The 25,987-nt window shown below is 41.9% G+C and overlaps 1 protein-coding gene across 7 annotated transcripts in view; it reads right to left on the bottom strand.

The window, feature by feature from the left end:
• ryr1 (ryanodine receptor 1) overlaps positions 1-25,987 on the bottom strand; it is a 604,017-nt gene that overhangs the window by 46,283 nt on the left and 531,747 nt on the right. For 6 of the 7 annotated variants that reach the window (XM_033014584.1, XM_033014582.1, XM_033014581.1 and 3 more), the window contains 2 exons: positions 18,904-19,032; positions 12,260-12,364 (listed from right to left, as the gene is read on the bottom strand). In XM_033014584.1, coding sequence (XP_032870475.1) covers positions 12,260-12,364; positions 18,904-19,032 — 234 coding nt within the window. Of the gene's footprint in view, positions 1-11,042; positions 11,073-12,259; positions 12,365-18,903; positions 19,033-25,987 lie in introns of all 7 variants that reach the window. The other variant, XM_033014577.1, reaches the window with a different exon arrangement.

Consider the following 25,987-nt stretch of genomic DNA (forward strand, 5'->3'; position numbering starts at 1 on the left):
ACCGAGATGAGAAAAACTTTTTTCACACAGAGAGTGGTGAATCTCTGGAACTCTCTGCCACAGAGGGTAGTGGAGGCCAGTTCATTGGCTATATTTAAGAGGGAGTTAGGTGTGGCCCTTGTGGCTAAGGGGATCAGAGGGTATGGAGAGAAGGCAGGTACGGGATACTGAGTTGGATGATCAGCCATAATCATATTGAATGGCGGTGCAGGCTCGAAGGGCCGAATGGCCTACTCCTGCACCTAATTTCTATGTTTCTATGTTTCTAAAACATATTACATGTAAAATACTCCCTGACACATGTTATCTTCTATTATTAGGAGGCAGCAGTGTATTCCGGGTTACCATGCCAAGTGCTATCATCACTTCTGCAGCATAACAACAATAAATCGAGCTATAGCAAGGTCTCGAAGGAAGAAAGGTAATGATAGGACTCAAACAACAATTCTTTGTGTATATGGTCATATGATGTTACTTTGAACAATGAAAAGATATACTTGAGGATGTTGATTTATTTTACTTTGCATTCCTTTTCCGTTTTCTTATTCCTCTTTTAATTTAGTTCAATCCACAGATGCTGAAAGGCCTAAAACCCCTGTCCCACGGTACAAGTTCATTCCACGAGTTCTTCCAAGTTTGCCCTGATTTGAATTCGGAGATTTACGGTACTCGGGGCTCTTGTGGACATTTTTCATCATGTTGAAAAATCTTCACAAGTCTTCCCGTGCTTACCTGCCATTAGCAAGTCTTCCCGCGTACCTGCCGTTAGCGCTAAGAGACGTCCCCGAGCTCCGACGTACCCGCTACGTTCATTCTCCGTGCTTACCACGAGTTTCATTTTTTTACAACTCGCGAGAGCTCCTGGAATGAACTCGCACCGTGGGACAGATTCCTCGAGCAGGTGAATCACCTCAAGAGGCAGTTCCTGATGGTGAAGCAGATGAGCCGGCTCCAGAGAGACTGCTTCAATCCATGCCAAGTGAGGTCAACAAACAGCAACTATCGAACACCAAATTCCCAGTCCAAAGGGACAAGGGTGGAAAATTGTTGGTGGTGAATTGAACATTGACTGGGCTGATCTGCCTCCAGCCCCAAGCACGTTGCTAGAATTACTGTTCATGCAAGAAAACAAGCTGTGAGAAGTACAGGGAAAGGAAGATGCTCATGTCAACAGCATGGTGTGCCATGTACAGAATTATGTAAGTGTGTTGACTGCAGAAACACTCTTTCTACAAAAGAATTGGAACCTGATGAAGAACATTCAGATGAAGATCCGATGGAATGTAAACCAAAAGATTGGGAAAATAAATGATTATATAGTCTTCTTTTAATGTGGAGTGTTTTACTGTTTATTGTGTCAAATTATTTAAACAATGAGTGAATTATGATTATGGCATGCTGGTGAATAACTGTGTGTGTGTGTGTGTGTGTGTAAGTGTTTGTGTGTGTGTGTGTGTAAGTGTGTGTGTGTGTGTGTGTGTGTGTGTGTGTGTGTGTGTGTGTGTGTGTGTGTGTGTGTGTGTGTGTGTGTGTGTGTGTGTGTGTGTGTGTGTGTGTTCAAGTGTGTGTGTGTTCAAGTGTGTGTGTGTGTCTAAGGGGGAGGGTCATAAAGGGCTGGTGGCATTTTGGACATGTTGGGACCATATTGTTATTATCATGCACACATCTACACAAGTGTGCATAATATACACGTTTGACAGGTACACACAGACACACACACAAACTACAGATACACAAACAATGCAACACTTTTTGGGTTCTTTTAGGTTAAAGGTAATAGCCTTCATTTGCAAAGGGGAGGGGGGGGGGTCCTCTAACATAAATATAGGCTCATTGTAACTTAAAATGAATACTCATTGAGTAAACATGAGAGTATTTGATTCTTGGACAGGATGTGGCATTTACATCAGAAATAAGACGTTTTACTCTTAAAACGACTGGAAGATGCCTTACAGGTCTGTCCCCCAGCCTGGCACTGCCCCACTCCCACTACGGCCGTGACCCCCACTCTGCACACTGGCAATCAGTGGGGCTCAGTAAACAGGGGAACCCACAGGATCTGCCCTGACCCATTAATTAGGCGGGTTCAGGAGCCGGTGAAACCTGGGACCTCTGCGATAGTCTCACTCGTTTTCCTATTTAAGCGACTTGCAGATGCCTGACAGGTCTGTCCCCCAGCCGGGCACTGCACCAGTCCCACTACGGCCGTGACCCCCACTCTGAACACTGGCAGTCAGTGGGATTCAGTAAACGGGGGAACTGCCCTGACCCATTAATTAGGCTGGTTCAGGAGCTGGACCTCTGCGGCAGTCTCACTCAACATACACACTCACAATTATATTCATTATAATATTTTTATATAATATAATTATATGTAACTCCAGTCATATTCACAAATCATATATCTATATAATTAAAAGTCTCATCTTGACCACTTTCTGTCTGCGCTGTATTTTGATTTTAGAAAATACGCTACCATACATCGCTATGATTTTTGGCCATCTTACTCACAGTCCTCCTCCGCTGACCACGCCCCGAGGATTTTTCCCATTGATGAAAATTAAAAAAGTGATTTGTGTTTAAAAAACATTGAGATCCTCTTGCCTGTCAATCACCGCGATGATTGGCGGGCGGGGCAGGACTATAAAACACCAAATGCCTGGATGTGACTCAGTCACTCTGCAAGATCGTGAGGGAGAGGCCAAGACTCTCATTCTAAGCTGTGAATCAACTGAACTGTGAGTCTGCAATGTACTTGCAATAAATGATATGTTAGCCCTTAATGCCAATGCCATGAGTTGTTTGGCCTGCTGCCCTGCCTGTGCTTGAAGCTGCAATGCTTTATTAGGTCCGACTGTGTTTGGAAGGAATAAATGCTTTATTAGGTCCGACTGTGTTTGGTTTAAAAGTCCCGCTCATTTCGTGACTTCCGCTTAGTGGACAGGTCGCGTTGATTGCGTAATTTATGGTGACTGCAGAGGTCACGCTGATTGCGAAATTTTCAGTAAGTGCAGAGGTCACACTGATTGCGGAAGTGCCACTGACTGCGGAAGCCGTGTGAGTATTCAAGAAAGTTTACTGCCATATATATGGTGTGTGAGTCAGTAAGTGTGTGTGTATGTGTTTATAAGTCTATGTGTGTGTGTGAGTGTGAGTGTGAGTGTGTGTGTATATATGTGTTTGTGAGCGAGTGTGTGTGTGTGTGTGAGTGGTCTCAGTGACTGAGCTGCCAGCCCAAGAATCCATTCGGCCCACAATGTCCATACTAGCCTTCTGGAAACCAGTCCCTTCGGCCCACAACACCATGCTGGTGCCCCCCCCCCCCCCCCCCCCCCCGGCCAGCAAATTGGAATTGGTGGAGAGGTGGAATATTGCATTGGGGGACCAGCCCCCCCGTGTAAAGCTGGGACCCAACGGGTCTAGTATATATATAGTACACGCACACACACACACATAGACTTATAAACACATACACACACACTTACTGACTCACACACCATATATATGGCAGTAAACTTTCTTGAATACTCACACGGCTTCCGCAGTCAGTGGCACTTCCGCAATCAGCGTGACCTCTGCACTTACTGAAAATTTCGCAATCAGCGTGACCTCTGCAGTCACCATAAATTACGCAATCAACGCGAGAGTATAATAATATATGGTTTAAATAGACCGCAACACGTAATTAGGCTCCCCATGGAATAATATGAGCATTGAGCACTAGATGGCGCTTAGTTTTTTGATCTCATTTTCTAATTAGCTTAATTAATTAATGTGCAACTTTTGGCACTGACGAGTTATGACTTCCTTCTCAATTTTATCTTATCTAAATTTCAAGTAGATACCAGCCATGGGTCACGAAAGATAAATTCTAGACACATTTTCGATGCTGGGCCCAGCCTAAACCTTTCAAACAACTCCAAACTCCACTCTATTCCAGAATGTCACAGGACATAAATTCATAAATTATATGGGCAGAATTAGGTGATTCAGTCCATCGTCTACTCTTCCATTCAATAATGGCTGATCTATCTTTCCATCTCAACCCCATTCTCCTGCCTTCTCCTCATATCCCTTGACACCTGTACGAGTCAATAATCAATCAATCTCTGCTTTAAAAATATCCATTGACTTGGCCTCTACAGTCTTCTGTGGCAATGAATTCCACAGATTTATCACCCTCTGATTAAAGAAATTCCAACTCATCTCCTTTCTAAAGGTACGTCCTTTTATTCTGGCCTCTGGTCCAAGACTCTCCCACTCGTGGAAACATCCTCTCCACATCCACTCTATGCAGGCCTTTCACTATTCGGTAAGTTTCAGTGTCCCCTCATCCTTCACACCTCCAGCGAGTACTGGCCTATAGTTTCCACTCTTTTAGTTGGCTCCCTTTTTGTAGTCATATTTGTAATTTTCCAATTGTCTGGAACCACTCCTGACTCTAGTGGTTCTTGAAAGATCACTATTAATGCCTCCACAATCTCTAAAGCCAACTCTTTCAACACCCTGGGGTGCAGTCCACCCAGTCCAAGTGGCTTAGCGACCTTCAGACCTATCAGCTTCCCATACCAGTTACCTTGCAGTTGCCCGGGTCCTATTGGAGGCTCTGGCTACCAGACCTAATATGACTTTTGTCATTGCTGCCGCGACTCTCTGGCACATCCACAGCCCCTTGAGTTATTTACCCTCGCTCTGATCATGTGATACATTCCACTTCTAACATGGATCCTGTTCATTCCAGCAGCCCCTCCCTCATTTCCAAACATCTGACTCTAGATCAATTGCCATGTTCATTCTACAACCTAAAATCTGATCACAACACCAATGTTCACTCCTCTCTAGCCATACTCAATCAGACCCACCATCCAGTTCCAGTATCAGTTTATGTGCATTCCTCTCCACACTGCCCTCAATATACACTCACAACGTTAGACTGCAGACCAATCATCCTTCCCCCTTTAATCCACAATCCAGCACAGGTTCCATTTGTCAAGTTACAATTGTCACTCCCACTTAACCCAAGGCATCAGGTGCAATCATTGTGCCCTCCCCTTTACAGTATTACTTTGATTGTTTTTCCCTGCCAAACTAAGATCCAAGACATTGGCTTTGATTATTCTCAGCCCACATCCCCAACCAAGACACTGATGTAGTTGTTGCAATCCTCCAATCTAAAGAGTCCAGCCATTACTATCCTTTCATCCAAACTCCCACCATTGTATTATCTACAAACATCCTTTCCTTTCAAACCATGGGACAAATACTTCATCTCCCCCCTTCACAACCTCTGATCAGACCTGTGGTTGTAGCTCTTATTCCCTAATGCCTAGACCTCACCACTCCTGGTTGGTCCTCATATTTCCTCATGCTCTCATACAATGAAGAAAAAGCAACAATTCTACAACCTAGGTGTAGGAAAGAACTGCAGATGCTGGTTTAATTCGAAGATAGACACAGAATGCTGGAGTAACTCAGCGGGACAGGCAGCATCTCTGGAGAGAAGGAATATGTGATGTTTCGGGTTGAGACCCTTCATCAGACAATTCTACAACCTAGATCTGTAATGAATTGCTCGTGGTTAGTTTGACTGGTCTATTTTGGTGACTGGAGCCCATTGCTAAGCACCAGGTAGCATCATCATACATGAGTTATGCCTGGAAATGCAAATCCAAGATGATTGGTGAAACATAGCATTTTTCACCAACATAATTGCCTTGTTGAGTGCCCGAGTCAAGAATAGACCTAAGTCTTGCCTCTTAGTCTCCTGCTCCATTCTCCTTCGCAGAAGGAAATACTTCATTCCACATCCTATTATTAAGTTCAGTGAGAATTGTTCCTGATCAATATTTATGCCACAGTTCACTCTCAAACACCAATCTCTTCATGAACTTAACACAAATGTTTACATCAACCCCTAAATCTTTCCAGTAAAAGTGTATAGAACTATTAAGATTTTCACAACACAGTGTAGCAATACAAAAATAAACTGTAGATGATGTAGTATGGCATTTATTTACTGTTTTTACAAGAGTTAGGCACATTGCACGACAAGGTTGTGTGGAACTATGGTCTCGTCCTTGTATGACTGATGAAGACATCACTCCAGGGATAGTGGTTTTGTTAGTGACTACCACTCTCTCTTGAATACATTAGGAAGACAAATAATGTAATTGTTAAGACTGGAGGATTTTAGTTGCATTGAAAGATAGGCTGAGCTTGTTTTCTAAGGTGTGAAGGAGGCTGAAATGTGATCAGAAAGATTTGTATCAGATTATGAGGGGCACAGATAGTGTATTCTTTTTCCCATGGTAGGACTGTCAAGAGGAAGATTCTAAGTTTAGTTTAGTTGAGAGATACAAAGCGGATACAGGCCTTTTGGCCCACCGAGTCCGCACTGACCAGCGATCCCCGCACATTAACACTACCCTACACACACTAGGGACAATTTACATTTATACCGCTAATTAACTGACATCTTTGGAGTGTGGGAGGAAACCGAAGATCTTGGAGAAAACCCACGCGGTCATGGGGAGAACCTACAAACTCTGTACAGACAGCACCCATTGTCAGAACCGAACCTAGGTCTCTGGTGCTGTAAGCGCAGTAAGGCAGCAACTCTACCACTGCACCACCATCAACAAGAGGAGTTTTAAAGCGGATCTGAGGGTTAAAATGTTTATACTAAGAGTGGTTATGTCTGGAACATGTGGAAGCGGTGGAATTAGAATATAATTACTGTTCACAAGCCATTTAGATAGGCATTTAAAGAGGCAAGGCATAAAAGGATATGATCCTCTTGCAGGCATATTTGGTTTAGGTCAGTATGGACATGGTGAGTTGAAGGTCTAATTTCTGTGCTGTACAACTTTATGTGAAATACCACTCAAATACTTTCTCCAGCACCATATGCTGTAGCATAATAAATCTTTAGATGACTTTATTCAACTTAATATACATCTCAAACAGATTAAAATAAAATGGTCATCATTTGTAGCACTATCCTGGACAGCCTGATACAAAAAAGCAATAAAGCAAAACTTACCTCATGCCGAGCTTTAATCCAAAAATGTTCCTTTTTGCATGGTAATAAACAATAAATATTATGTATTAAAATGACATCATACCTAATTTATGTATAATTCCCTTTTCGTACAGCCTTCATGGTAAAATTATTTGGCATTTACTTTTTATACGTAAAACTGACTTTCAAATGGTAACTCCAACATTGTATTGAGAAGGCAAAGCATACATAGGTTTTGAGGGGACTTGTAAACTACTTTGACAGTACATGATGAAAAACTTAAATGGGCATTGAAATGTAACGAGGCAATGGTTTTTAACTTAATGGTCAGTTTAGATTTAACTGAATGACAAAGTTATCTCGATATCAGGATAGGTAGCTGTTCAAAGTGCATGCAATAAATGCCGTATAATATTAACATTGGGCTGAGAGTCAGCAGAATGTCCTCCTCATTCAATGAGCCATCAGTAAACCAACCTTCCCATCATTTTATCATGTGGTCTCCCCCAAGCACTGTCAGATAGCCGATCGCCACCTACCCTGCCACTGTGGTCACGTTTCCATTCAACCTCACTTCCCTCCACACAATTGGAGGAGGTAAAATGGGACATGATTGAGGTATATAAAATTATGATTGGAACAGTAGTTTGTCGGAAACTTTCCCCATATCAGAAGTGAATTAAAAATAAAAGATGGGATTTAGGGTAAGGGAAAAGAGATTGAGAGCGGTTCTGAGGAGGCCTTTTTCACCCAGAGAATGGAGAGAACCTGAAATGCACTGCGTGACAGAGTGGTGGAAGAAGCAAAGTGGCTGACAGCATTTAAGAAGTGTTTACGCAAGCATTTAAACCGTCAAGGCAAACATCGCCTCGGCCCAAGTGCTGGAAGATGGGGTTAATATTTCTATGCAAAATTCCAGTATCTGCAGTTCCTTGTGTCGATGGGATGAATATTGATGGGTGCCCAATGGTCAGCATAGCCATGGTGGACCAAATGGCCTGCTTCCTATGCTTCCTATGACTCCAAACACTCCTGCCTCACTGTTTTTTGTGTCTAATGGATGACATGATTTCAATCTCTTACAGTAGCCTTCACACCTGAGCAGGCCTCCAGAATGCAAGAGTCTACAGTTCTAAGTAAAAGAATCAAGGGAAGCCTTGTTGTACCCAATTTATGACTACGCAGCATCCCCTGCAATTACAACACAGTGTGCATCCAGGTTAAATGTGGGCTCGTAAAGTAGAACTCATTATGGAACTACACATTACTTTCCCCTTTCTGGAGATAATTATACGACTTAAAAACATTACTATATTCATTAAATTTGAATATGATAAAAAGTGCATCCTCAAGCCAATATGTTCCAGTTAACACATTCTGCACAGTTAGATAACTAATGTAATAACCATCATGTTGATATATCCAGTTGACTGCTCAATTAAACAATAAAGAGCAGTGGCCGAGCTAAATGGAGAGGCTATTATTAATGATTTTATATCAAAAGGAATTAGTATCCATTTTAAAATATCTATAATTTCATTTATCGTAGAACTTCACAGCACAAGAGGCAACATGACACACAGTATCGTGACCTGGTTAACTAAACAAGTCAAGCTTCACATCAGTTTTGTCACACATCTCAGACATTTGTGGCAAGGTACACTAACTGGTCACTGTAAATTGCCCCTAATTGTAGATGGATAGAAGAATTGATGGGCATGTGGGGAGAGTAGATCACAAGAAGAATTAGTGGGACAATGGGATTACTCTGTGCTAGCAGGGTCTCGATAGGCTAAATGGCCTCTTTCTATGCAGTAAAGAATAATGAAACAAAAGTATGGAATTTTCTTAAATGAAGCCAAAACATACATTGTAAAGTATTTACCCACACTGCACATGTTCTGAAAATTCTACATGTATGATTGCCGCTACATGTATGTACAGGTGATCATATTTGGGGAGGTGTGTGATTCATGCACAAAAGAGACAATAACATTTAGTGATCGGGTTTCACATAAAACTTACATGTATTGCACTTAAAAGACATTGTGCTACCTGTTAATATATTTTTTAAAGATTGAGGGGGTGCAGCGAAGGTTCACGGGGTTAGTTCCCGGGATGGCGGGACTGTCATATGTTGAAAGAACGGAGCGACTGGGCTTGTATACACTGGAATTTAGAAGGATGAGAAGGGATCTTATTGAATCATATAAGATTATTAAGGGATTGGACACGCTAGAGGCAGGAAACATGTTCCCGATGTTGGGGGAGTCCAGAACCAAGGGCCACAGTTTAAGAATAAGGGGTAGGCCATTTAGAACAGAGATGAGAAAAAACTTTTTCACCCAAAGAGTTGTGAATCTGTGGAATTCTCTGCCTCAGAAGGCAGTGGAGGCCAATTCTCTGGATGTTTTCAAGAGAGAGTTAGATAGAGCTCTTAAAGATAATGGAGTCCAGGGATATGGGGGAGAAGGCAAGAACGGGGTACTCATTGTGGATGATCAGCCATGATCACAGTGAATGACAGTGCTGTCTCGAAGGGCCTAATGGCCTACTCCTGCACCTATTGTCTATTGATGAAAAGTATAAATCCCCCATGGTATGTTAAATCTAAAATTATCTGGGTTAAATACATATTTTAGATGAGCAAGCGACCGTATGCTTACAGATGTTATTAAATTATACCATAAACCCTGAATACTTTTGGGACCTAATCCTATTTAATTGCATGTGTACCTGAAAAAAAAACCAGAATCGAGGAAAAGCTTTAAACTAAATGACCACAGGGTAAAATATCTAATATTCTGCCAATATGCCATGAAGGCTGACATTACATTCTTGTTCCAAAGTGTGCAAATACACTATAGCTTGATATAAATATTAACAATGGATTTTACGAAGCAAAGTTATACACTGACCAACTGAAAAACATTAACAAATGAGCAAACATTCCTTTTTCAGATAACAATGCAACTACTGTTAACACATCAACGTGTCAGGATAACACGACTGTTGCAAGTTTTAGTTCCAAGGTTGCCTGATATTCATTTTTGCTCACAAGTGATACACTGCAATTATCTCAATATTATAAACATTTACCCCTGTAAGACAGCCATTGTGTAAAATCAACAATACTGGTGTGCCAAAATGTTTTGCAGTTCTGACATAAGGTATAAAGAAAACATATAGCAATGGATGGTGAGCAAAATTAGGCACAATGTGGATGGCTTGGTAAACATTACATTTAATTACCACAAATTAGATGGATGAAAGGTTCAAGAGCAGAAAGCACATTCTCTTTGCATCAGTTTCATTTTTATCTAAGCCAATCTTCCAAAGCAATTTTGAATATCAAATTAAATCTTGAAATCAATGTAATATAAAGAACATTATATGTAAATATAAATAGTGTATGTATGTAAAAATATAAAGATATTTAAAATAATTTTTAATGTTTTTTTTCTCAGCTATTATCTGCTCCAAATACATTTGGCAGTATTTTAAGCCTGTTAATGTGCAGCTGCCAGTTTAGTGAGCTAAAATTATAAATTTGCTTATATGCACTCTTGTCTTGGACTGGCAGCAAACAGTGCCTTCGGTCATTATCCACTACTTTCAGTTTACCAAACACAAGAAGTATGGGGCAGCTTCTCAGTGAAATCTCAGAGGAATCTATCAAGGAAAACCTGACCCGTTGCATCTTCATTCAGGTTAGAAACCATTCTTATATACACTGCCAAGAGAAAAGTATCAGATCATGAAATCGATGCTTAAGATGTGGACCATCCATCCCATATGCTTGTATAAAAATTGAAGATACTTAAATCCACTTTAGATAAACTGCTTAAATTCAACAACAACTGGAGCACATTGGTAAAAAGCAACAGTTATGCCTGATGTACCACTGAAACAAGTAATTATGGGAAACTACAGAGGTTTATGCCCAAATGAAAATTAAAATGACAGCATTCATGGCAAACGGTTTGCATGAGATGGCAGCTGCAGTACACAAAATTCTTACGCTATTTCTGGATCCTCCATTATCAGGCATCTGTTGTTCATCAGAATAAAAATGATATTTAGACACTGGTGTGAAATACAATAAATTCATTCATCTTCCTTACATTTTCTACTTAAAGCACACAAACTTTCCCTCAAACACAATTATTTCTACCGATGTGAATCCTACAAATTATTAGTAGAGTTGTTATAAATTGTTGATATGGACTATTTCCAGCATTTAACTATTTCGTAAGAAGTATCAGGTAACATTGATGGTTTACCATATTCCAAAACATTCTTCATAATATATATCTCACATAGCTTTGCAAGACATGTCTTTCTCTCCAAAGTTACATAATTAAAGCGTTGCGAAACACAGAAGTCAGTGAGACACAAACATTTATATTTTAAAGATTCTATGCCGCCATCTTTCTCTGAAATATTTGATAAAATATTAAAATCTTTGTGATTGAATGTTTCAAAGATATGGAAAGATATTATTGTAATGTACATGTTGTACATTAATCTCCAGAAAATTCTCTTCTCATCTGGTCTTTTAAGATTATATTTCAGGCATTAAAGCTCTAAAATCTTCCAATGTTGCAGAAATAATCCAGCAGTAATGTAAAAATACTTTTACTAGATTATTAATACACCATCCTGAAAGGAACATTGTCCTTAGCATCCTTTTTCATTTTTTCTTTGTATTTCCCAATATTGCTCTGGTTTTTCATTTATTCCTCCACCATTTACTCAGTTATTTTTCATCTCCTTCAGTGGTCAGTTTGTAGATCTGAGAGAAAAAATGCTAAGATGTTTCTTTCGCATATGACTAACAAAACAACGAGGAAAATAAACACAAGGACATTTTTGGTAGTGCTGAAAAGATAACCTTCAGACAAAATGATCCTACGGAACAGTCACTTTGATGCCTTGGTGATTAAATACAAAATTAGTATACTTCAATTACTTGTATCAAGTAATCTTGAATCCTTAACTGAGATCAGGGAAATCAGTGAACTGATTTGAACCAGGCTCCGAGTGTACCATTGAAGAAGAGAAGCTCAATTCAGCTATCTGGGCTGAAGTTGCAATGAGACTTGGTAAATAAAAGGATTCTATTTTCTTGTACAGTGTGCATGCTATTGTGGATAATATTCCAGAAAAACATAATAATATTTAAAGAAGGCCGAAGGAACAAGAAGAATCCGCAAATTTGCCACTGAATGGCTTTACCTGCGCAAGCTTCATCATCATGTGTGCAAAGATGTGGAGAAAGCCAACAACTGCATCCCATAATCTGCTGTGAGCCAGACTTTGCTGGTTACCAGTACATGGACCCTGCAACACATTTAGGTAGAGTGCAACTTAGATAAAATATCATGTACACAGTGGAGTTTTAAGTATTCCTATGTATTCTAATAATTTATCATTCAATTGCAAGATATTGCTTGCTTAAAATAATTGTTAAATAAGACAATGTTTCTTTATTAACAATTGGAATAATTAATGTAGATAGTTGAGGAATTTAAGTAATTGTTGTTTTAATTAAAATGTTAGTAGGTCATTTTATTTACTACTTTTGAAACTCTATTGCTTGTATAAAATAACTGCACTGTTAAAATGAAGGGAAACACTGCAGCATGATAAGTCATTATCAATAATTTCCAAACTGGAAGGATGCAAAGAGTGGCACCTCTCAAGTTCCAGTGTTTGTATCATTGGTAAGTGCTCTGCACTTGGTTAAAGAGATCACATCAAAACTCACAGAAACATAAAGGGAGGTAGATGCTGCATCAAGTTTCATGCCAGATTTAATACAGGAAGTATCAGCCCAGAAACTAATAAGAAAATCAGACTTGGAAATTATTTTGTCTAAGATGTTTTTTGTTACCTTTAGAATCTACAAAGCATCATGGTTCATGAGTGATTCTTTATAGTGCATCTCATCCTTTACTTGCTTGATCCTGCATATTTGAAGTGTGCAATGATGATGCCAACTTTGTTGCCTCTACTGCTATCCTGGGCTGTGCAAATGCCACAATGAAAAAGTGTTGCCCATCCAAAGGAGAAGAGGTTTTAACAGAGGTGTTTGCCATTATTTACACTGTCGTTGGAGACGTTCCTTTTTGAAATGTTGGAACAGATTTCTATTAATAATTTGGGCAAAACCTTCTGGATTATTTTGGGGATTCTCCAATTATTCAATCTTCTTTTTGGTCATTTGCATCTTTGGTAATGATTTTTACTTTTTTCCTGTGGTTAATATGCACAGCCGCAGTAAGGATCATAAATGGTTCAATTTGTGTACAAATATTGCACTGAATGTTGGCAAACACCTCTCTCCAGTAGAACGTGGAAGAATGAGTGTGGCACACTGGTATAGCACCATTTGTGAATGAATGAAAGATATGAGATTTTATTCAACAAACAAATTGTATTTTTATTGTGCCCTTAACATGGCAAAATTCAAAGTGCTTCCCAATCTGCCATTAAGAAAAAAAGAGTCAATGAAGTTAGAGTTGGGTGATGTAGGAAGATCGCTACCCGCCAAGACAAACAAGTGGTGGAAGAATGAACATGAATGGTCCATGACAGGAGGAGCTGATAACGGAGAGAATTGTGGGGCTGGTGTACCAAAGCAGGAGCAATTAGTGAACAAGACAATGTGTGTTAGTATGCAGACAAACGACTATTAAATAAGTTCAAATTTATGGAGACAAGAAGTTGGGAGGATGGGAAGGCAAGAATTTCACTAGAACTTTCACCCTCTCACAATGCCAACTTTGCCCTCCTCAACACCAGGTCGCTCAACAACAAAGCCCTTGCCCTCCATGAACTAATCCTTGACAACACTCTGGACTTCCTTCTGCTCACTGAAACCTGGCAACGACTCAATGTCTTCTTCTCCCTCAATCAAGCATCCCCACCTGGATTTAATTACATCTCCAAACCCCGCCCCTCCCGCCATGGAGGTGGCCTCGCTGTTATTTTCAACCAGAACTTTCGGATCACTGAACTCACCCTCCCCCCAGTAGCATCATTTGAATTCCTCGCCTTCAAAGCCCTTTCCTCCATGACAGTCATCCTCATTTACCGGCCACCTAAACCAAACCCCTCCTTCCTATCTGACTTCACTGAACTCCTCACACTTGCCTCATCCCTCTCCCCACGTCTGCTGCTACTTGGTGACTTAAATATTCATATGGACTCCCCCACCTGCACGCTCGCATCTGAATTCGCCTTTTTACTTGACAACTTCTCTCTCACTCAGCATGTCACCTTTCCCACCCATGACAAAGGTCACATCCTTGACCTGGTCTGCTCCACAAATCAACCGGTACTCGACCTCCATCCATGCCTCTTCCCCCTCTCTGATCATAAGCTTATACGGTTCACCATCCCTTCTGCGACACCTCGCCCCCGCTTTCTCCGAGAAATCACCTTCCGTAATCTAAAATCCATCGATCCCCACCATCTCTCTGACCTGCTCTCCACCACTCTCCCCCTGGACTCAACCCATATCTCACCTGATGATCTCACAAACCATCTCAACTCCACCTTGTCTACCTCCCTTATCATTCTGCCCCCCCTCAAAACAAGAACCGTAACTTTTAACACATCTTCACCCTGGTACACACCTGCACTTCGTAAGCTGAAACAGACTGGTCGCCGACTTGAACGACTCACAAAGAAATCATCTCTCACAGTCCACCATGAAGCTTACAAACTCCACCTCACTGCCTACAAAGATGCCCTCATTGCTGCAAAATCTGCCTACCTCTCCTCCATATTCACCGACCCCTGCCTAAACCACAGAACCCTCTTCTCCACAGTGGGCAACCTCCTCAAGCCTCGAGCCAAAACTCTCCCTACCTCTACTCCGGCTCTCTGCAACTCATTCCTCCACTTTTTCGCTGATAAAATCAGCACCATCTATCAATCTTTATCCCCTGTACCCGACTCCCCAGCTTCTACTCCACCACCTACCAAGGCCCCTCCTTTCAACATCTCCACTGACCTCCTTACCATATAACCATATAACAATTACAGCACGGAAACAGGCCATCTCGACCCTTCTAGTCCGTGCCGAACACGTATTCTCCCCTAGTCCCATATACCTGCGCTCAGACCATAACCCTCCATTCCTTTCCCGTCCATATAACTATCCAATTATATTTTTAAATGATAAAAACAAACCTGCCTCCACCACCTTCACTGGAAGCTCATTCCACACAGCCACCACTCTCTGAGTAAAAAAGTTCCCCCTCATGTTACCCCTAAACTTCTGTCCCTTAATTCTCAAGTCATGTCCCCTTGTTTGAATCTTCCCTACTCTCAGTGGGAAAAGCTTATCCACGTCAACTCTGTCTATCCCTCTCATCATTTTAAAGACCTCTATCAAGTCCCACCTTAACCTTCTGCGCTCCAAAGAATAAAGCCCTAACTTGTTCAACCTATCTCTGTAACTTAGTTGCTGAAACCCAGGCAACATTCTAGTAAATCTCCTCTGTACTCTCTCTATTTTGTTGACATCCTTCCTATAATTAGGCGACCAAAATTGTACACCATACTCCAGAATTGGCCTCACCAATGTCTTGTATCATTTTAACATTACATCCCAACTTCTATACTCAATGCTCTGATTTATAAAGGCCAGCACACCAAAAGCTTTCTTTACCACCCTATCTACATGAGATTCCACTTTCAGGGAACTGTGCACAGTTATTCCCAGATCCCTCTGTTCACCTGTATTCTTCAATTCCCTACCATTTACCATGTACATCCTATTTTGATTTGTCCTGCCAAGATGCAGCACCTCACACTTATCAGCATTAAACTCCATCTGCCATCTTTCAGCCCACTCTTCCAACTGGCATAAATCTCTGTGTAGGCTTTGAAAATTTACTTCATTATCCACAACCCCACCTATCTTAGTATCATCTGCATACTTACTAATCCAATTTACCACACCATCATCCAGATCATTGATGTACATAACAAACAACAGTGGACCCAACACAGATCCCTGTGGCACCCCACTAGTCACTGGCCTCCAACCTGACAAACAACCATCCACCATTACTCTCTTGCATCTCCCATTCAGCCACTGTTGAATCCATCTTGCTACTCCACCATTAATACCCAACAATTGAACCTTCTTAACCAACCTTCCGTGAGGAACCTTGTCAAAGGCCTTACTGAAGTCCATATAAACAACATCCACTGCTTTACCCTCATCAATTTCCCGAGTAACCTCTTCAAAAAATTCAAGAAGATTAGTCAAACATGACCTTCCAGGCACAAATCCATGTTGACTGTTCCTAATCAGACCCTGTTTAACCAGATGCTTATATATATTATCTCTAAGTATCCTTTCCATTAATTTGCCCACCACTGACGTCAAACTAACAGGTCTATAATTGCTAGGTTTACTCTTGGACCCCTTTTTAAACAATGGAACAACATGCGCAGTACGCCAATCCTCCGGCACTATTCCCGTTTCTAATGACATTTGAAATATTTCTGTCATAGCCCCTGCTATTTCTACACTAACTTCCCTCAATGTCCATGGGAATATCCTGATCGGACCTGGAGACTTATCCACTTTTATATTTCTCAAAAGTGTCAGTACTTCCTCTTCTTTGAATCTCATAGTTTCCATAGCTACTCTACTTGTTTCCCTTACCTCACATAATTCAATATCCTTCTCCTTGGTGAATACCGAAGAAAATAAATTGTTCAATATCTCCCCCATCTCTTTTGGCTCTGCAGATAGCTGTCCACTCTGACTCTCTAATGGACCAATTTTATCCCTCGTTATCCTTTTGCTATTAATATAGTTGTAGAAACCCTTTGGATTTACTTTCACCTTACTTGCCAAAGCAACCTAATATCTTCTTTTAGCTTTTCTAATTTCTTTCTTAAAATTCTTTTTACATTCTTTATACTCCTCAAGCACCTCATTTACTCCATACACCAAGCACCTCATTTACTCCTTACCCCTCCTCCACACTGCTTCCTCTCCCAGTTTGACCTGGTCACCCCTACTGAAATCTCCAAACTCATCAGCTCTTCCAAACCCACTACCTGCTCCCTCGACCCTCTCCCCACTCCCCTGCTGAAGTCCTGCCTCCCCGTTCTCTGCCCCTACCTCACTAATCTCTTCAACTCCTCATTGTCCCAAGGAATTGTCCCCTCCGCTTTCAAAACTGCTGCTGTCACACCAATCTTAAAGAAACCTGGTCTTGATTCCTCCTCTCTCATTAACTACCGCCCAATCCCTAACCTCCCCTTTCTTTCAAAATCCCTGGAGCGTATCGATGCGTCACAACTTCATTCCCACCTCCTTGTGTATAACCTATTCGAACCCCTCCAATCTGGCTTTCGCCCCCTCCATAGCACAGAAACTGCTCTCCTCAAAGTCCTCAACGACCTCCTCACCTCTGCTGACACTGGTTCCCTCAACATCCTCATCTTCCTCGATCTGAGTGCAGCCTTCGATACAGTGAACCATAACATCCTGCTTACCAGAATTGGGAACCTTGGCATTGAAGGTTCTGCACTCAGCTGGCTCTGTTCCTACCTTTCCAACAGATCCCACTTCATCTCTCTCCATAACCACACCTCTGCTACAGCCACAGTCACTCAAGGCATTCCCCAAGGCTCCGTACTCGGCCCCCTCCTCTTCATCATCTACATCCTCCCCCTTGGTCAGATACTCCGCCACTTCAACCTGGACTTCCACTGTTACGCCGATGACACCCAGATCTACCTCGGCACCAAATCCCCCCACAACCCCCCCCTCTCCCATATCAACTCCTGTTTGTCAGCTATAAAAACCTGGATGCTACATAACTTCCTCAAACTCAACAGCGATAAAACAGAATTCCTCCTCATAGGCTCCAAATCCACACTCAGCAAAATCAATAACCCCACTCTCACCATCGACGACCACTGTCTCCCCATCTCCCCAGGCCCGCAACCTTGGCGTGATCTTTGATTCCACCCTCTCCCTTGAGCCTCACATCCGCCATGTCATTAAAACCTCCTTCTTTCACCTCCGCAACATCGCCAAAATCAGACCCTCTCTCACACATCCCGCTGCTGAAAGACTCATCCATGCCTTCATCTCCTCCCGACTGGACTACTGCAACTCACTTCTCCTTGGCATCAGCTCCACCTACATCAACTGACTCCAACTGGTCCAGAACGCAGCCGCCCGACTCATCACCCACACCAAATCCTGGCATCACATCACTCCAGTCCTCAAACAACTTCACTGGCTTCCCATCTCCCACCGGATCACCTACAAAATCCTGGTCCTCACCTACAAAGCCCTCCACCATATGGCCCCCCCATATCTCACTGACCTCCTCTCCCCCTACCAACCCTCACGGTCCCTCAGATCCACATCAGCCGGTCTCCTCTCCATCCACAAATCCAACCTCCGCAGTTTTGGGGACAGAGCCTTCTCCAGGGCAGCTCCCAGGCTCTGGAACTCCCTCCCCCAACTCCGTGTCCCTCACCATCTTCCAGTCTCGCCTCAAGATCCATCTCTTCACCTCTACCTATCCTTAGCCCCACGTCCCCCTCCCCTTTCATCTGTGCTTGAATTGCCTCCTATTGTGTTTTGAATTGAATTCTGTCCTTAATTTGTGTACTAGTCATGTCTCTACTATTTATTTCATTCCGCTTACATATTTTTCCTCTACTTGCTAAATATTTGTAAGGTGTCCTTGAGACTCTTGAAATGCGCCCATAAATAAAAAAATAAAAATAAATAAAATAAAAATAAATTTATTATTATTATTAGAATGGGAAACACGGGTTAAGATCACATAGAAAATTCTGTTAGATGATTGTTGAAGCTTTGTTACCTGAATATATTCAGTAAGACTATTAAAAACTTGCTTAGCAACAGCCATAGCCTTGGAGAAGTTTCTTTTCCCTTGCTCATCAACAACGTCTTTACCAGAGTAGTACCAATAGAAATCACTGATGGATTCCTAAACCAGACAGAGAAAACTGGATTAGTAGTGCAGATATAAGAATTTCAACCATGAATTATGATCTCAACTTTATGAATGGGCGTCAGACTTTCCTTAACCTGAGGAAACATTACAGAAGCAGTAATTTTTCTTTCTAGATGACAACTGCTGATTCTATGAATTTCTCTTTTGAGTTTCTATATTTGAATTTTGTATTGCATTTTTTTGTACACATGCTATACAGCACTGAAACAGACCCTTGCCCAACTTGTCCATGTCGATTGAGTTATCAAGCTGAGATAGTCCCATTTGTCTGTGTTTGGCACATATTCTTCTAAGCCTTGCCCCACGTACCCATGTAAATAACTTTTATATATTGTAATTGGATGTAACTCTAACACTTCCTCTGGTATCTTGTTCCATATATCCACCACAAGTCTATGTGAAAGATTTGCGCCTCACATACCTAAAATATTTCCCTCTCACTTTAAAGGTATGCCTTTTAGTTTTAAACTTCCCTACCCTGTGACCACTCTAATCTGTAATGTATACTCATGATTTTATATACCTCTATAAGGTCTCAGCCTCTTACACTCCAAGTCACAAATCAAGTCAAGTCAAGTCACATTTATTTATATACCACATTTAGAAAACAACTCTCGTTGGCCAAAGTGCTTTACATTTGTTATAAGAATAGTATAAACAAACAAAACTACATACATATATACATATAGCCCTCACTCAGTGGACGTCAGGAAAGGCTTGGGAGTATAGATAAGTTCAGGAAATAAAGCCCCGGCCTATTAAACACAACAACAAATAAGCTCTGAACTACAACAGACTATTATTATTATTGCACTATATTTGTTTATTTATGAGTATGTGAGCATGTGTATATATACACACTGAACTTTTTTTCTCCCGTTATGTACTATGTTTACAGATTCTGTTGTGCTGCAGCATGTAAGAATTTCATTATCCTATCTGGGATATATGAAAATAAAACACTCTTGACTAATCCTTTCAGCCTCAGGAACATTCTTGTGAATCTTTTTTACACTCTTTCCAGCTTAATGACATCCTTCCTATCGCTAGGCAACTGGAATTTTACACAATACTCCCAAGTGCAGTCTCACCACTGATTTGTACAGTTGTAACATGACATCCCAATTCTTGTACTCAATGCACTGACTGATGAAAGCAAGCATTCTTTACCACCCCGTATCGTCACTTTCAGTGAACTATATATTTGTCATTCTGTTCCACAATGCCTTCCAGGGCGCTGCCATTTACTGTAAATCCTGCCTTAGCTTGATTTCCAAAAATGCAATACTTCGCACTTGTCAGAGTCAAATTCTGCTATTCCTAGACCCACTTTCCCAGATGATCTAGATCCTGTTGTAATCTTAAATAACAATCTTCACTATCCACCACATCACCAGTATTGGTGTCATTCGCGGACTAACTAACCATACCAACTTTATTCTCATCTTAAACATTCACCTCAACCCTCAGGATCCCATGTGATCTTACCTTCCATTATCCCAGCATGTAAGACCTTGTCAAAGGCCATGCTAATGTCCATGCAGACAATGTTTACCACCCTGCCTTTCTTAATCTTCTTGGCCACCTCTTCAAAAAACCTAAACAAATTTGTGACACGCGGTTTCCTAGGTTGAGTATCCATAATTAGTCCTGAATTTCAAAATGCAGATAGAACTTTTGGAATCTCTTCCAATAACCTTCCCACCATTGATCTTAGGCTTACTAGCCTGTAGTTCCCCATATTGTCCTTGAAGTTCTTCTTAAATAAAGGACCAAAATTCTTCCAGTACGTTGGCCATTGCTAATAGCATTTCTGCGAAGCCCCACCAATTTCTTCCTTATTTTCCCACAACGTTCTAAGATATATTTGGTCAAGCCCTGGGGATTTATCCACTATTAAGCACCTCAACATGTGCACCATATCCTCTTTAGCAATCTGCATATGTTTTAGACCTCTGTGTTCTCTTCCCTGAATTCCATAGCTTCCATGGCCTTCCCCGCAGTAAATACAGACACAAAATATTCATGTCTGACCTCTCTGCATGTAAGACCTCAACCTAAGTCCTCAGGTTCTTCATTCCTTTACTCTGGGTAAACAAAGTAAAAGATTTTGTGCAGTCAGCGAATCTATTCCCCTCATGATTTTATACACTTCTATAAGATCACCCCTCAGCCTTCTGCATTCCAAGGAATGAAGTCCTGGCAACATCCGATTACTGTAAATGTCCTCTGCACTCTTTCCAGCTTAACATCATCCTTCCTACAGCAGGGTGACCAAAAGGGAACACAATACTCTAAATGGGGCCTCACCAACATGTTGTACAACTGTAACATAACATCCCAACTTCTATACCCAATACCCTGACTGATGAAGGCCAATGTACCAAAAGTCTCCTTGACCACTCCATGTACCTGGGAACTATGTGCTCCTCAATCTCACTGCACTACAACACTGCCCAGGGCGCTACCATTCACTGTGAAGGCCCTGCCTGGCTTGAATAAACACCTGGCTTAACACCTCACACTTATCTGCATTAAACTCCATTAGCCATTCCTCAGCCTATTTGCCCAGCTGATCAAGATCCTGCTGTAATTTTTGTTAATCATCCTCACTACCTACGATACCATCTACTTTAGTGCAAACTTATCAATCATGCCTTATATAGTGTCATAGTTATTCAGCATGGAAACAGGCCCTTTGACCCAACTTGCCCACACCGGCCAACATGACCCAGCTACACTAGTCCCACCTGCCTGCGTTTGGCCCATATCGCTCTAAACCTGTCCTATCCATGCACCTGTCCAACTGTTTCTTAAATGTTGCAATTGTCCCTGCCTCAACTACCTCCTCTGGCAGCTCGTTCCATGCACCCACCATAGTGAATCTTGCCCTCTGGTCATCGATTCCCCTACTCTGGGCAAGAGGCTCTGTGCATCTACACGATCTATTCCTCTCATGATTTTATACTCCTCTATAAGATCACCCCTCATCCTCCTGCGCTCCAAGGAATAGAGACCCAGTCCTCAACCTCATCCTATTGCTCAGTCCCTTGAGTCCTGGCCACATCTTCGTAAATCTTCTCTGTTTCGACCCGAAACGTCACCCATTTCATCTCTGCAGAGATCCTGCCTGTCCTGCTGAGTTACTTCAGCATTTTGTGTCCACCAGCTTGACAACATCTGTACCCTTTCCAGCTTGACAAAATCTAATTCAAATCCAAATAGTTGATATAATCAAAAATAGCAATTGGCCCAGCACCGATTCCTGAGGCACACAGTCCCCCAGCCTAAAATACAACCTTCCACCATCACCCTTATTTGTTCCATGAAGCCAATTCTCTATCCAGTTGGTTAGCGCGGGTTATTGATTGGGGTCGATCAGCCATGATCGCAATGAATGGCGGTGCTGGCTCGAAGGGCCGAATGGCCTCCTCCTGCACCTATTTTTTATGTTTCTATGTTAGTCTCCCTGGATCCCATGCGATCTACCCTTCCAGAGTAATCAACCTTATCAAAAGCCTTGCTGGACCATATAGGCAACATCTATGGCTTGCACTGACAAACCTTTTTGGTTACTTCTTCATAGACTCAGATTCGTAATACACCATCTCTCACAGAAAAAAACATGCTGCCTAACCTAACCGGCCCGTCCATCCAAATGCATGTATATCTCATCGCTCAAAATCCTCTCTAGTAACTTGTCTACCACAGATGTTAGGCTCAGTGGTTTATAGTTCCTTTGCTTTTTCTAGCTTAAATAGAGGAACAACATTAGCCACCCTCCATTCTTCCTGCACACTCACCATGTCTAACAATGATTCATGTATCTCACCAGGGCTCCTACAATTTCTTCTTGAGCTTCCCACAGTGTCCTTGGATATATCTAATCTGGCCCAGGAGATTTATCTACCTTCATAATCCTTAAGACGTCCGGCACCTCCTCGACCATAATATGTATTTTTATCAAGACATCTCCATTATCTGCCTCATGTTCCCCTGTCTTTATGTTTTTGAAATTGTTTTCATCACCTTGCATACTGACTTCCAGCCTCTCACTAGACTTGGTCCTGCATTGTATCCCAGGATAACGATTCCCCTCCAGTTCAGGTGCAATCCGTCCATGACGTACAGGTCACCGTTGCCCCAATGGCCCAAAAATCTAAATCCTTGGCCTATGCAGCAACTCCTCAGCCATACATTAATTTATCCTATCATACTGCTCCGACCCTCACAAGCACATGAGTAATATGGAGATCACTTCCCTGGAGGTCCTGCTTTTTAACCTTTTGCCCAACTCCCTATATTTACTTTGCACGACTTCATCCCTTTTTCTATGTATTTAATTTGTGCCATCATGCACAACAACGTCCGGCTGCTCACCTTCCCCTTGAGAATGTTGTGCAGCCAGTCGGAGACGTCCTGACACCCATCCCGTAGTCTAGATTGCTGCCACAAACTCACCTTTTGGTCCCCCTAACTCACAAGTCTCCTCTAGACAATATTCTATAGACAACTACATTAATCCTCAAGTGGCAATTTCCTTTCCCATTACCCTTTTGCTCTTAAAATAGAATATCTTTGGGATCTATGCTCCTAAGCTGCCAGGGCTATTTCATGTTGCCTTTTTACCTTGCCATTCCCTTCTAACGTGTACTCATACATCTCTTATGTTCCTCATGTGATACATTTAATTCGAGTTGTTTTTTTCTGACACACACCCCTTCTTTTTCCTGGCCAGAGGCTCAATATCCCTCATCATCCAGAATTAACCAATCCTGCCGGTCATACTACTCACTCTAACAGGAGCAGGATGCTTCTGAACTCTCCGGATCTTATTTTCAAATGCCTCCCACTTGCCGTAAGTACCTTTACCTACATAAGTGTCTTGCAAACAACTGTTGCAAGTTCTTGTTTGATGACATCAACATCAGCTTTGCCCCAATTTAGGATTTCAAGTTGTGAATCAGTGCTTTATTTTTCCATACTATTTTAAAACAAATAGAATTATGGTCACTGTTCTAAAATCAACCACAATCACTTCTGGTCTCACTAATCCAATAAGGTTTTTTGAAGAGGACATCAAGAGGTTTGATGACATGAAGGCAGTCGACATTGACTATGTGGGCTTTTGCAAGGCCTTTGACATGGTTTCACAAGGTAGGTTCATCTGGAATGTTAGATCACATGAAAGCCAAGGTGCGCGAGCTATTAGGATTCGGAATTGGCTTGGAGGAGGGAGTCTAAGGCTGGTTGTAGACCTGTGCCTTTTATGATTTGAGACCAGTGGGGCACTGCAGGGGTCATGCTGGGTCCTTTGTATTTTTCGCTATTTCCGTTAACAATTGGAATGACAACGTAGGGAATATATTGCTAATAAAATTGCAAATTATACCATAACTGGTGGAAAATTGGACAGTTAAGAAGAATATCTAGGTTTACAACAGGATATTTCCCTGAAAGTGGAATCTCATGTAGATAGGGTGGTAAAGAAAGCTTTTGGTGTGCTGGCCTTTATAAATCAGAGCATTGAGTATAGAAGTTGGGATTTAATGTTAAAATTGTACAAGGCATTGATGAGGCCAATACTGGAGTATGGTGTACAATTTTGGTCGCCTAATTATAGGAAGGATGTCAACAAAATAGAGAGAGTACAGAGGAGATTTACTTGAATGTTGCCTGGGTTTCAGCAACTAAGTTACAGAGAAAGGTTGAACAAGTTAGGGCTTTATTCTTTGGAGCACAGAAGGTTAAGGGGGGACTTGATAGAGGTCTTTAAAATGATGAGAGGGATAGACAGAGTTGACGTGGATAAGCTTTTCCCACTAAGAGTAGGGAAGATTCAAACAAGGGGACATGACTTGAGAATTAAGGGACAGAAGTTTAGGGGTAACATGAGGGGGAACTTCTTTACTCAGAGAGTGGTGGCTGTGTGGAATGAGCTTCCAGTAAAGGCGGTGGAGGCAGGTTTGTTTTTATCATTTAAAAATAAATTGGATAGCTATATGGATGGGAAAGGAATGGAGGGTTATGGTCTGAGCGCAGGTATATGGGACTAGGGGAGAATACGTGCTCGGCACGGACTAGAAGGGTCGAGATGGCCTGGTTCCGTGCTGTAATTGTTATATGGTTATGATCCTAGATCAGTTGGAAAGGTGGACCAAGGAATGGCAAAAGGAATTTAACACTGACAAATTGTAGTCTAAATGTTAAACCAGGGCACAGCCTACACAGAATGGTAGGGTCCTAGAGAGTATTGTAGCATGAAAAGGTCTAGGAGTAGAGGTATGATTTCCTGAAAGTGGAGATTCAGGTGAACAGGGTGGTGAGGATGGCAGTTGGCATGTATGCCCTCCTAAGATAGGGTACTGAGTACAATAGATGGGGTATCATTATACAGCTGTACAAGTTGTTGTAGAAACCACACTCAGAATACTGTATGCAGTTCAGGTTGCCCACCTAAAGAAAGGATGTCATTACAAATGGGAGCCGTTGGTGCGAGGAGGAGTTACCTGGAGCTGTGAGTATAAAAACAGCGCGGGGCTTGCTTCTACATAGGCCCGGGGAGCCGTTGGTGCGAGGAGGAGTTACCTGGAGCTGTGAGTTACCCAAATCTGCAACGTTCCATCTCACTTCCAGAGAAGGAGTCTGGTGGAAGCCTCTGATTGGTGGAAGAGGACCAGAGGAAGCAGCTGATTGCCTTGTATCCCGGGTAAGGCTTTATTGTATTTGGATAAGGGGGAGAATGAGGGCCAGGGCAGTTTACTGTTCTGGATGTCAGATGTGGGAGGTCATGGAGTCTGAGTGCCCTACAGACGTCCACATCTGCGCCAGGTGCATCGAGATGGGGCTCCTAAGGGACCGTGTTAGGAACCTGGAGCAGCAACTCGATGATCTCTGTCTGCTCGGGGAGAGCGAGGAGGTCATAGAA

The sequence above is a fragment of the Amblyraja radiata genome, chromosome 41 (genome assembly GCF_010909765.2).
Source record: "Amblyraja radiata isolate CabotCenter1 chromosome 41, sAmbRad1.1.pri, whole genome shotgun sequence".
NCBI classification, from domain to species: Eukaryota; Metazoa; Chordata; class Chondrichthyes; order Rajiformes; family Rajidae; genus Amblyraja; species Amblyraja radiata.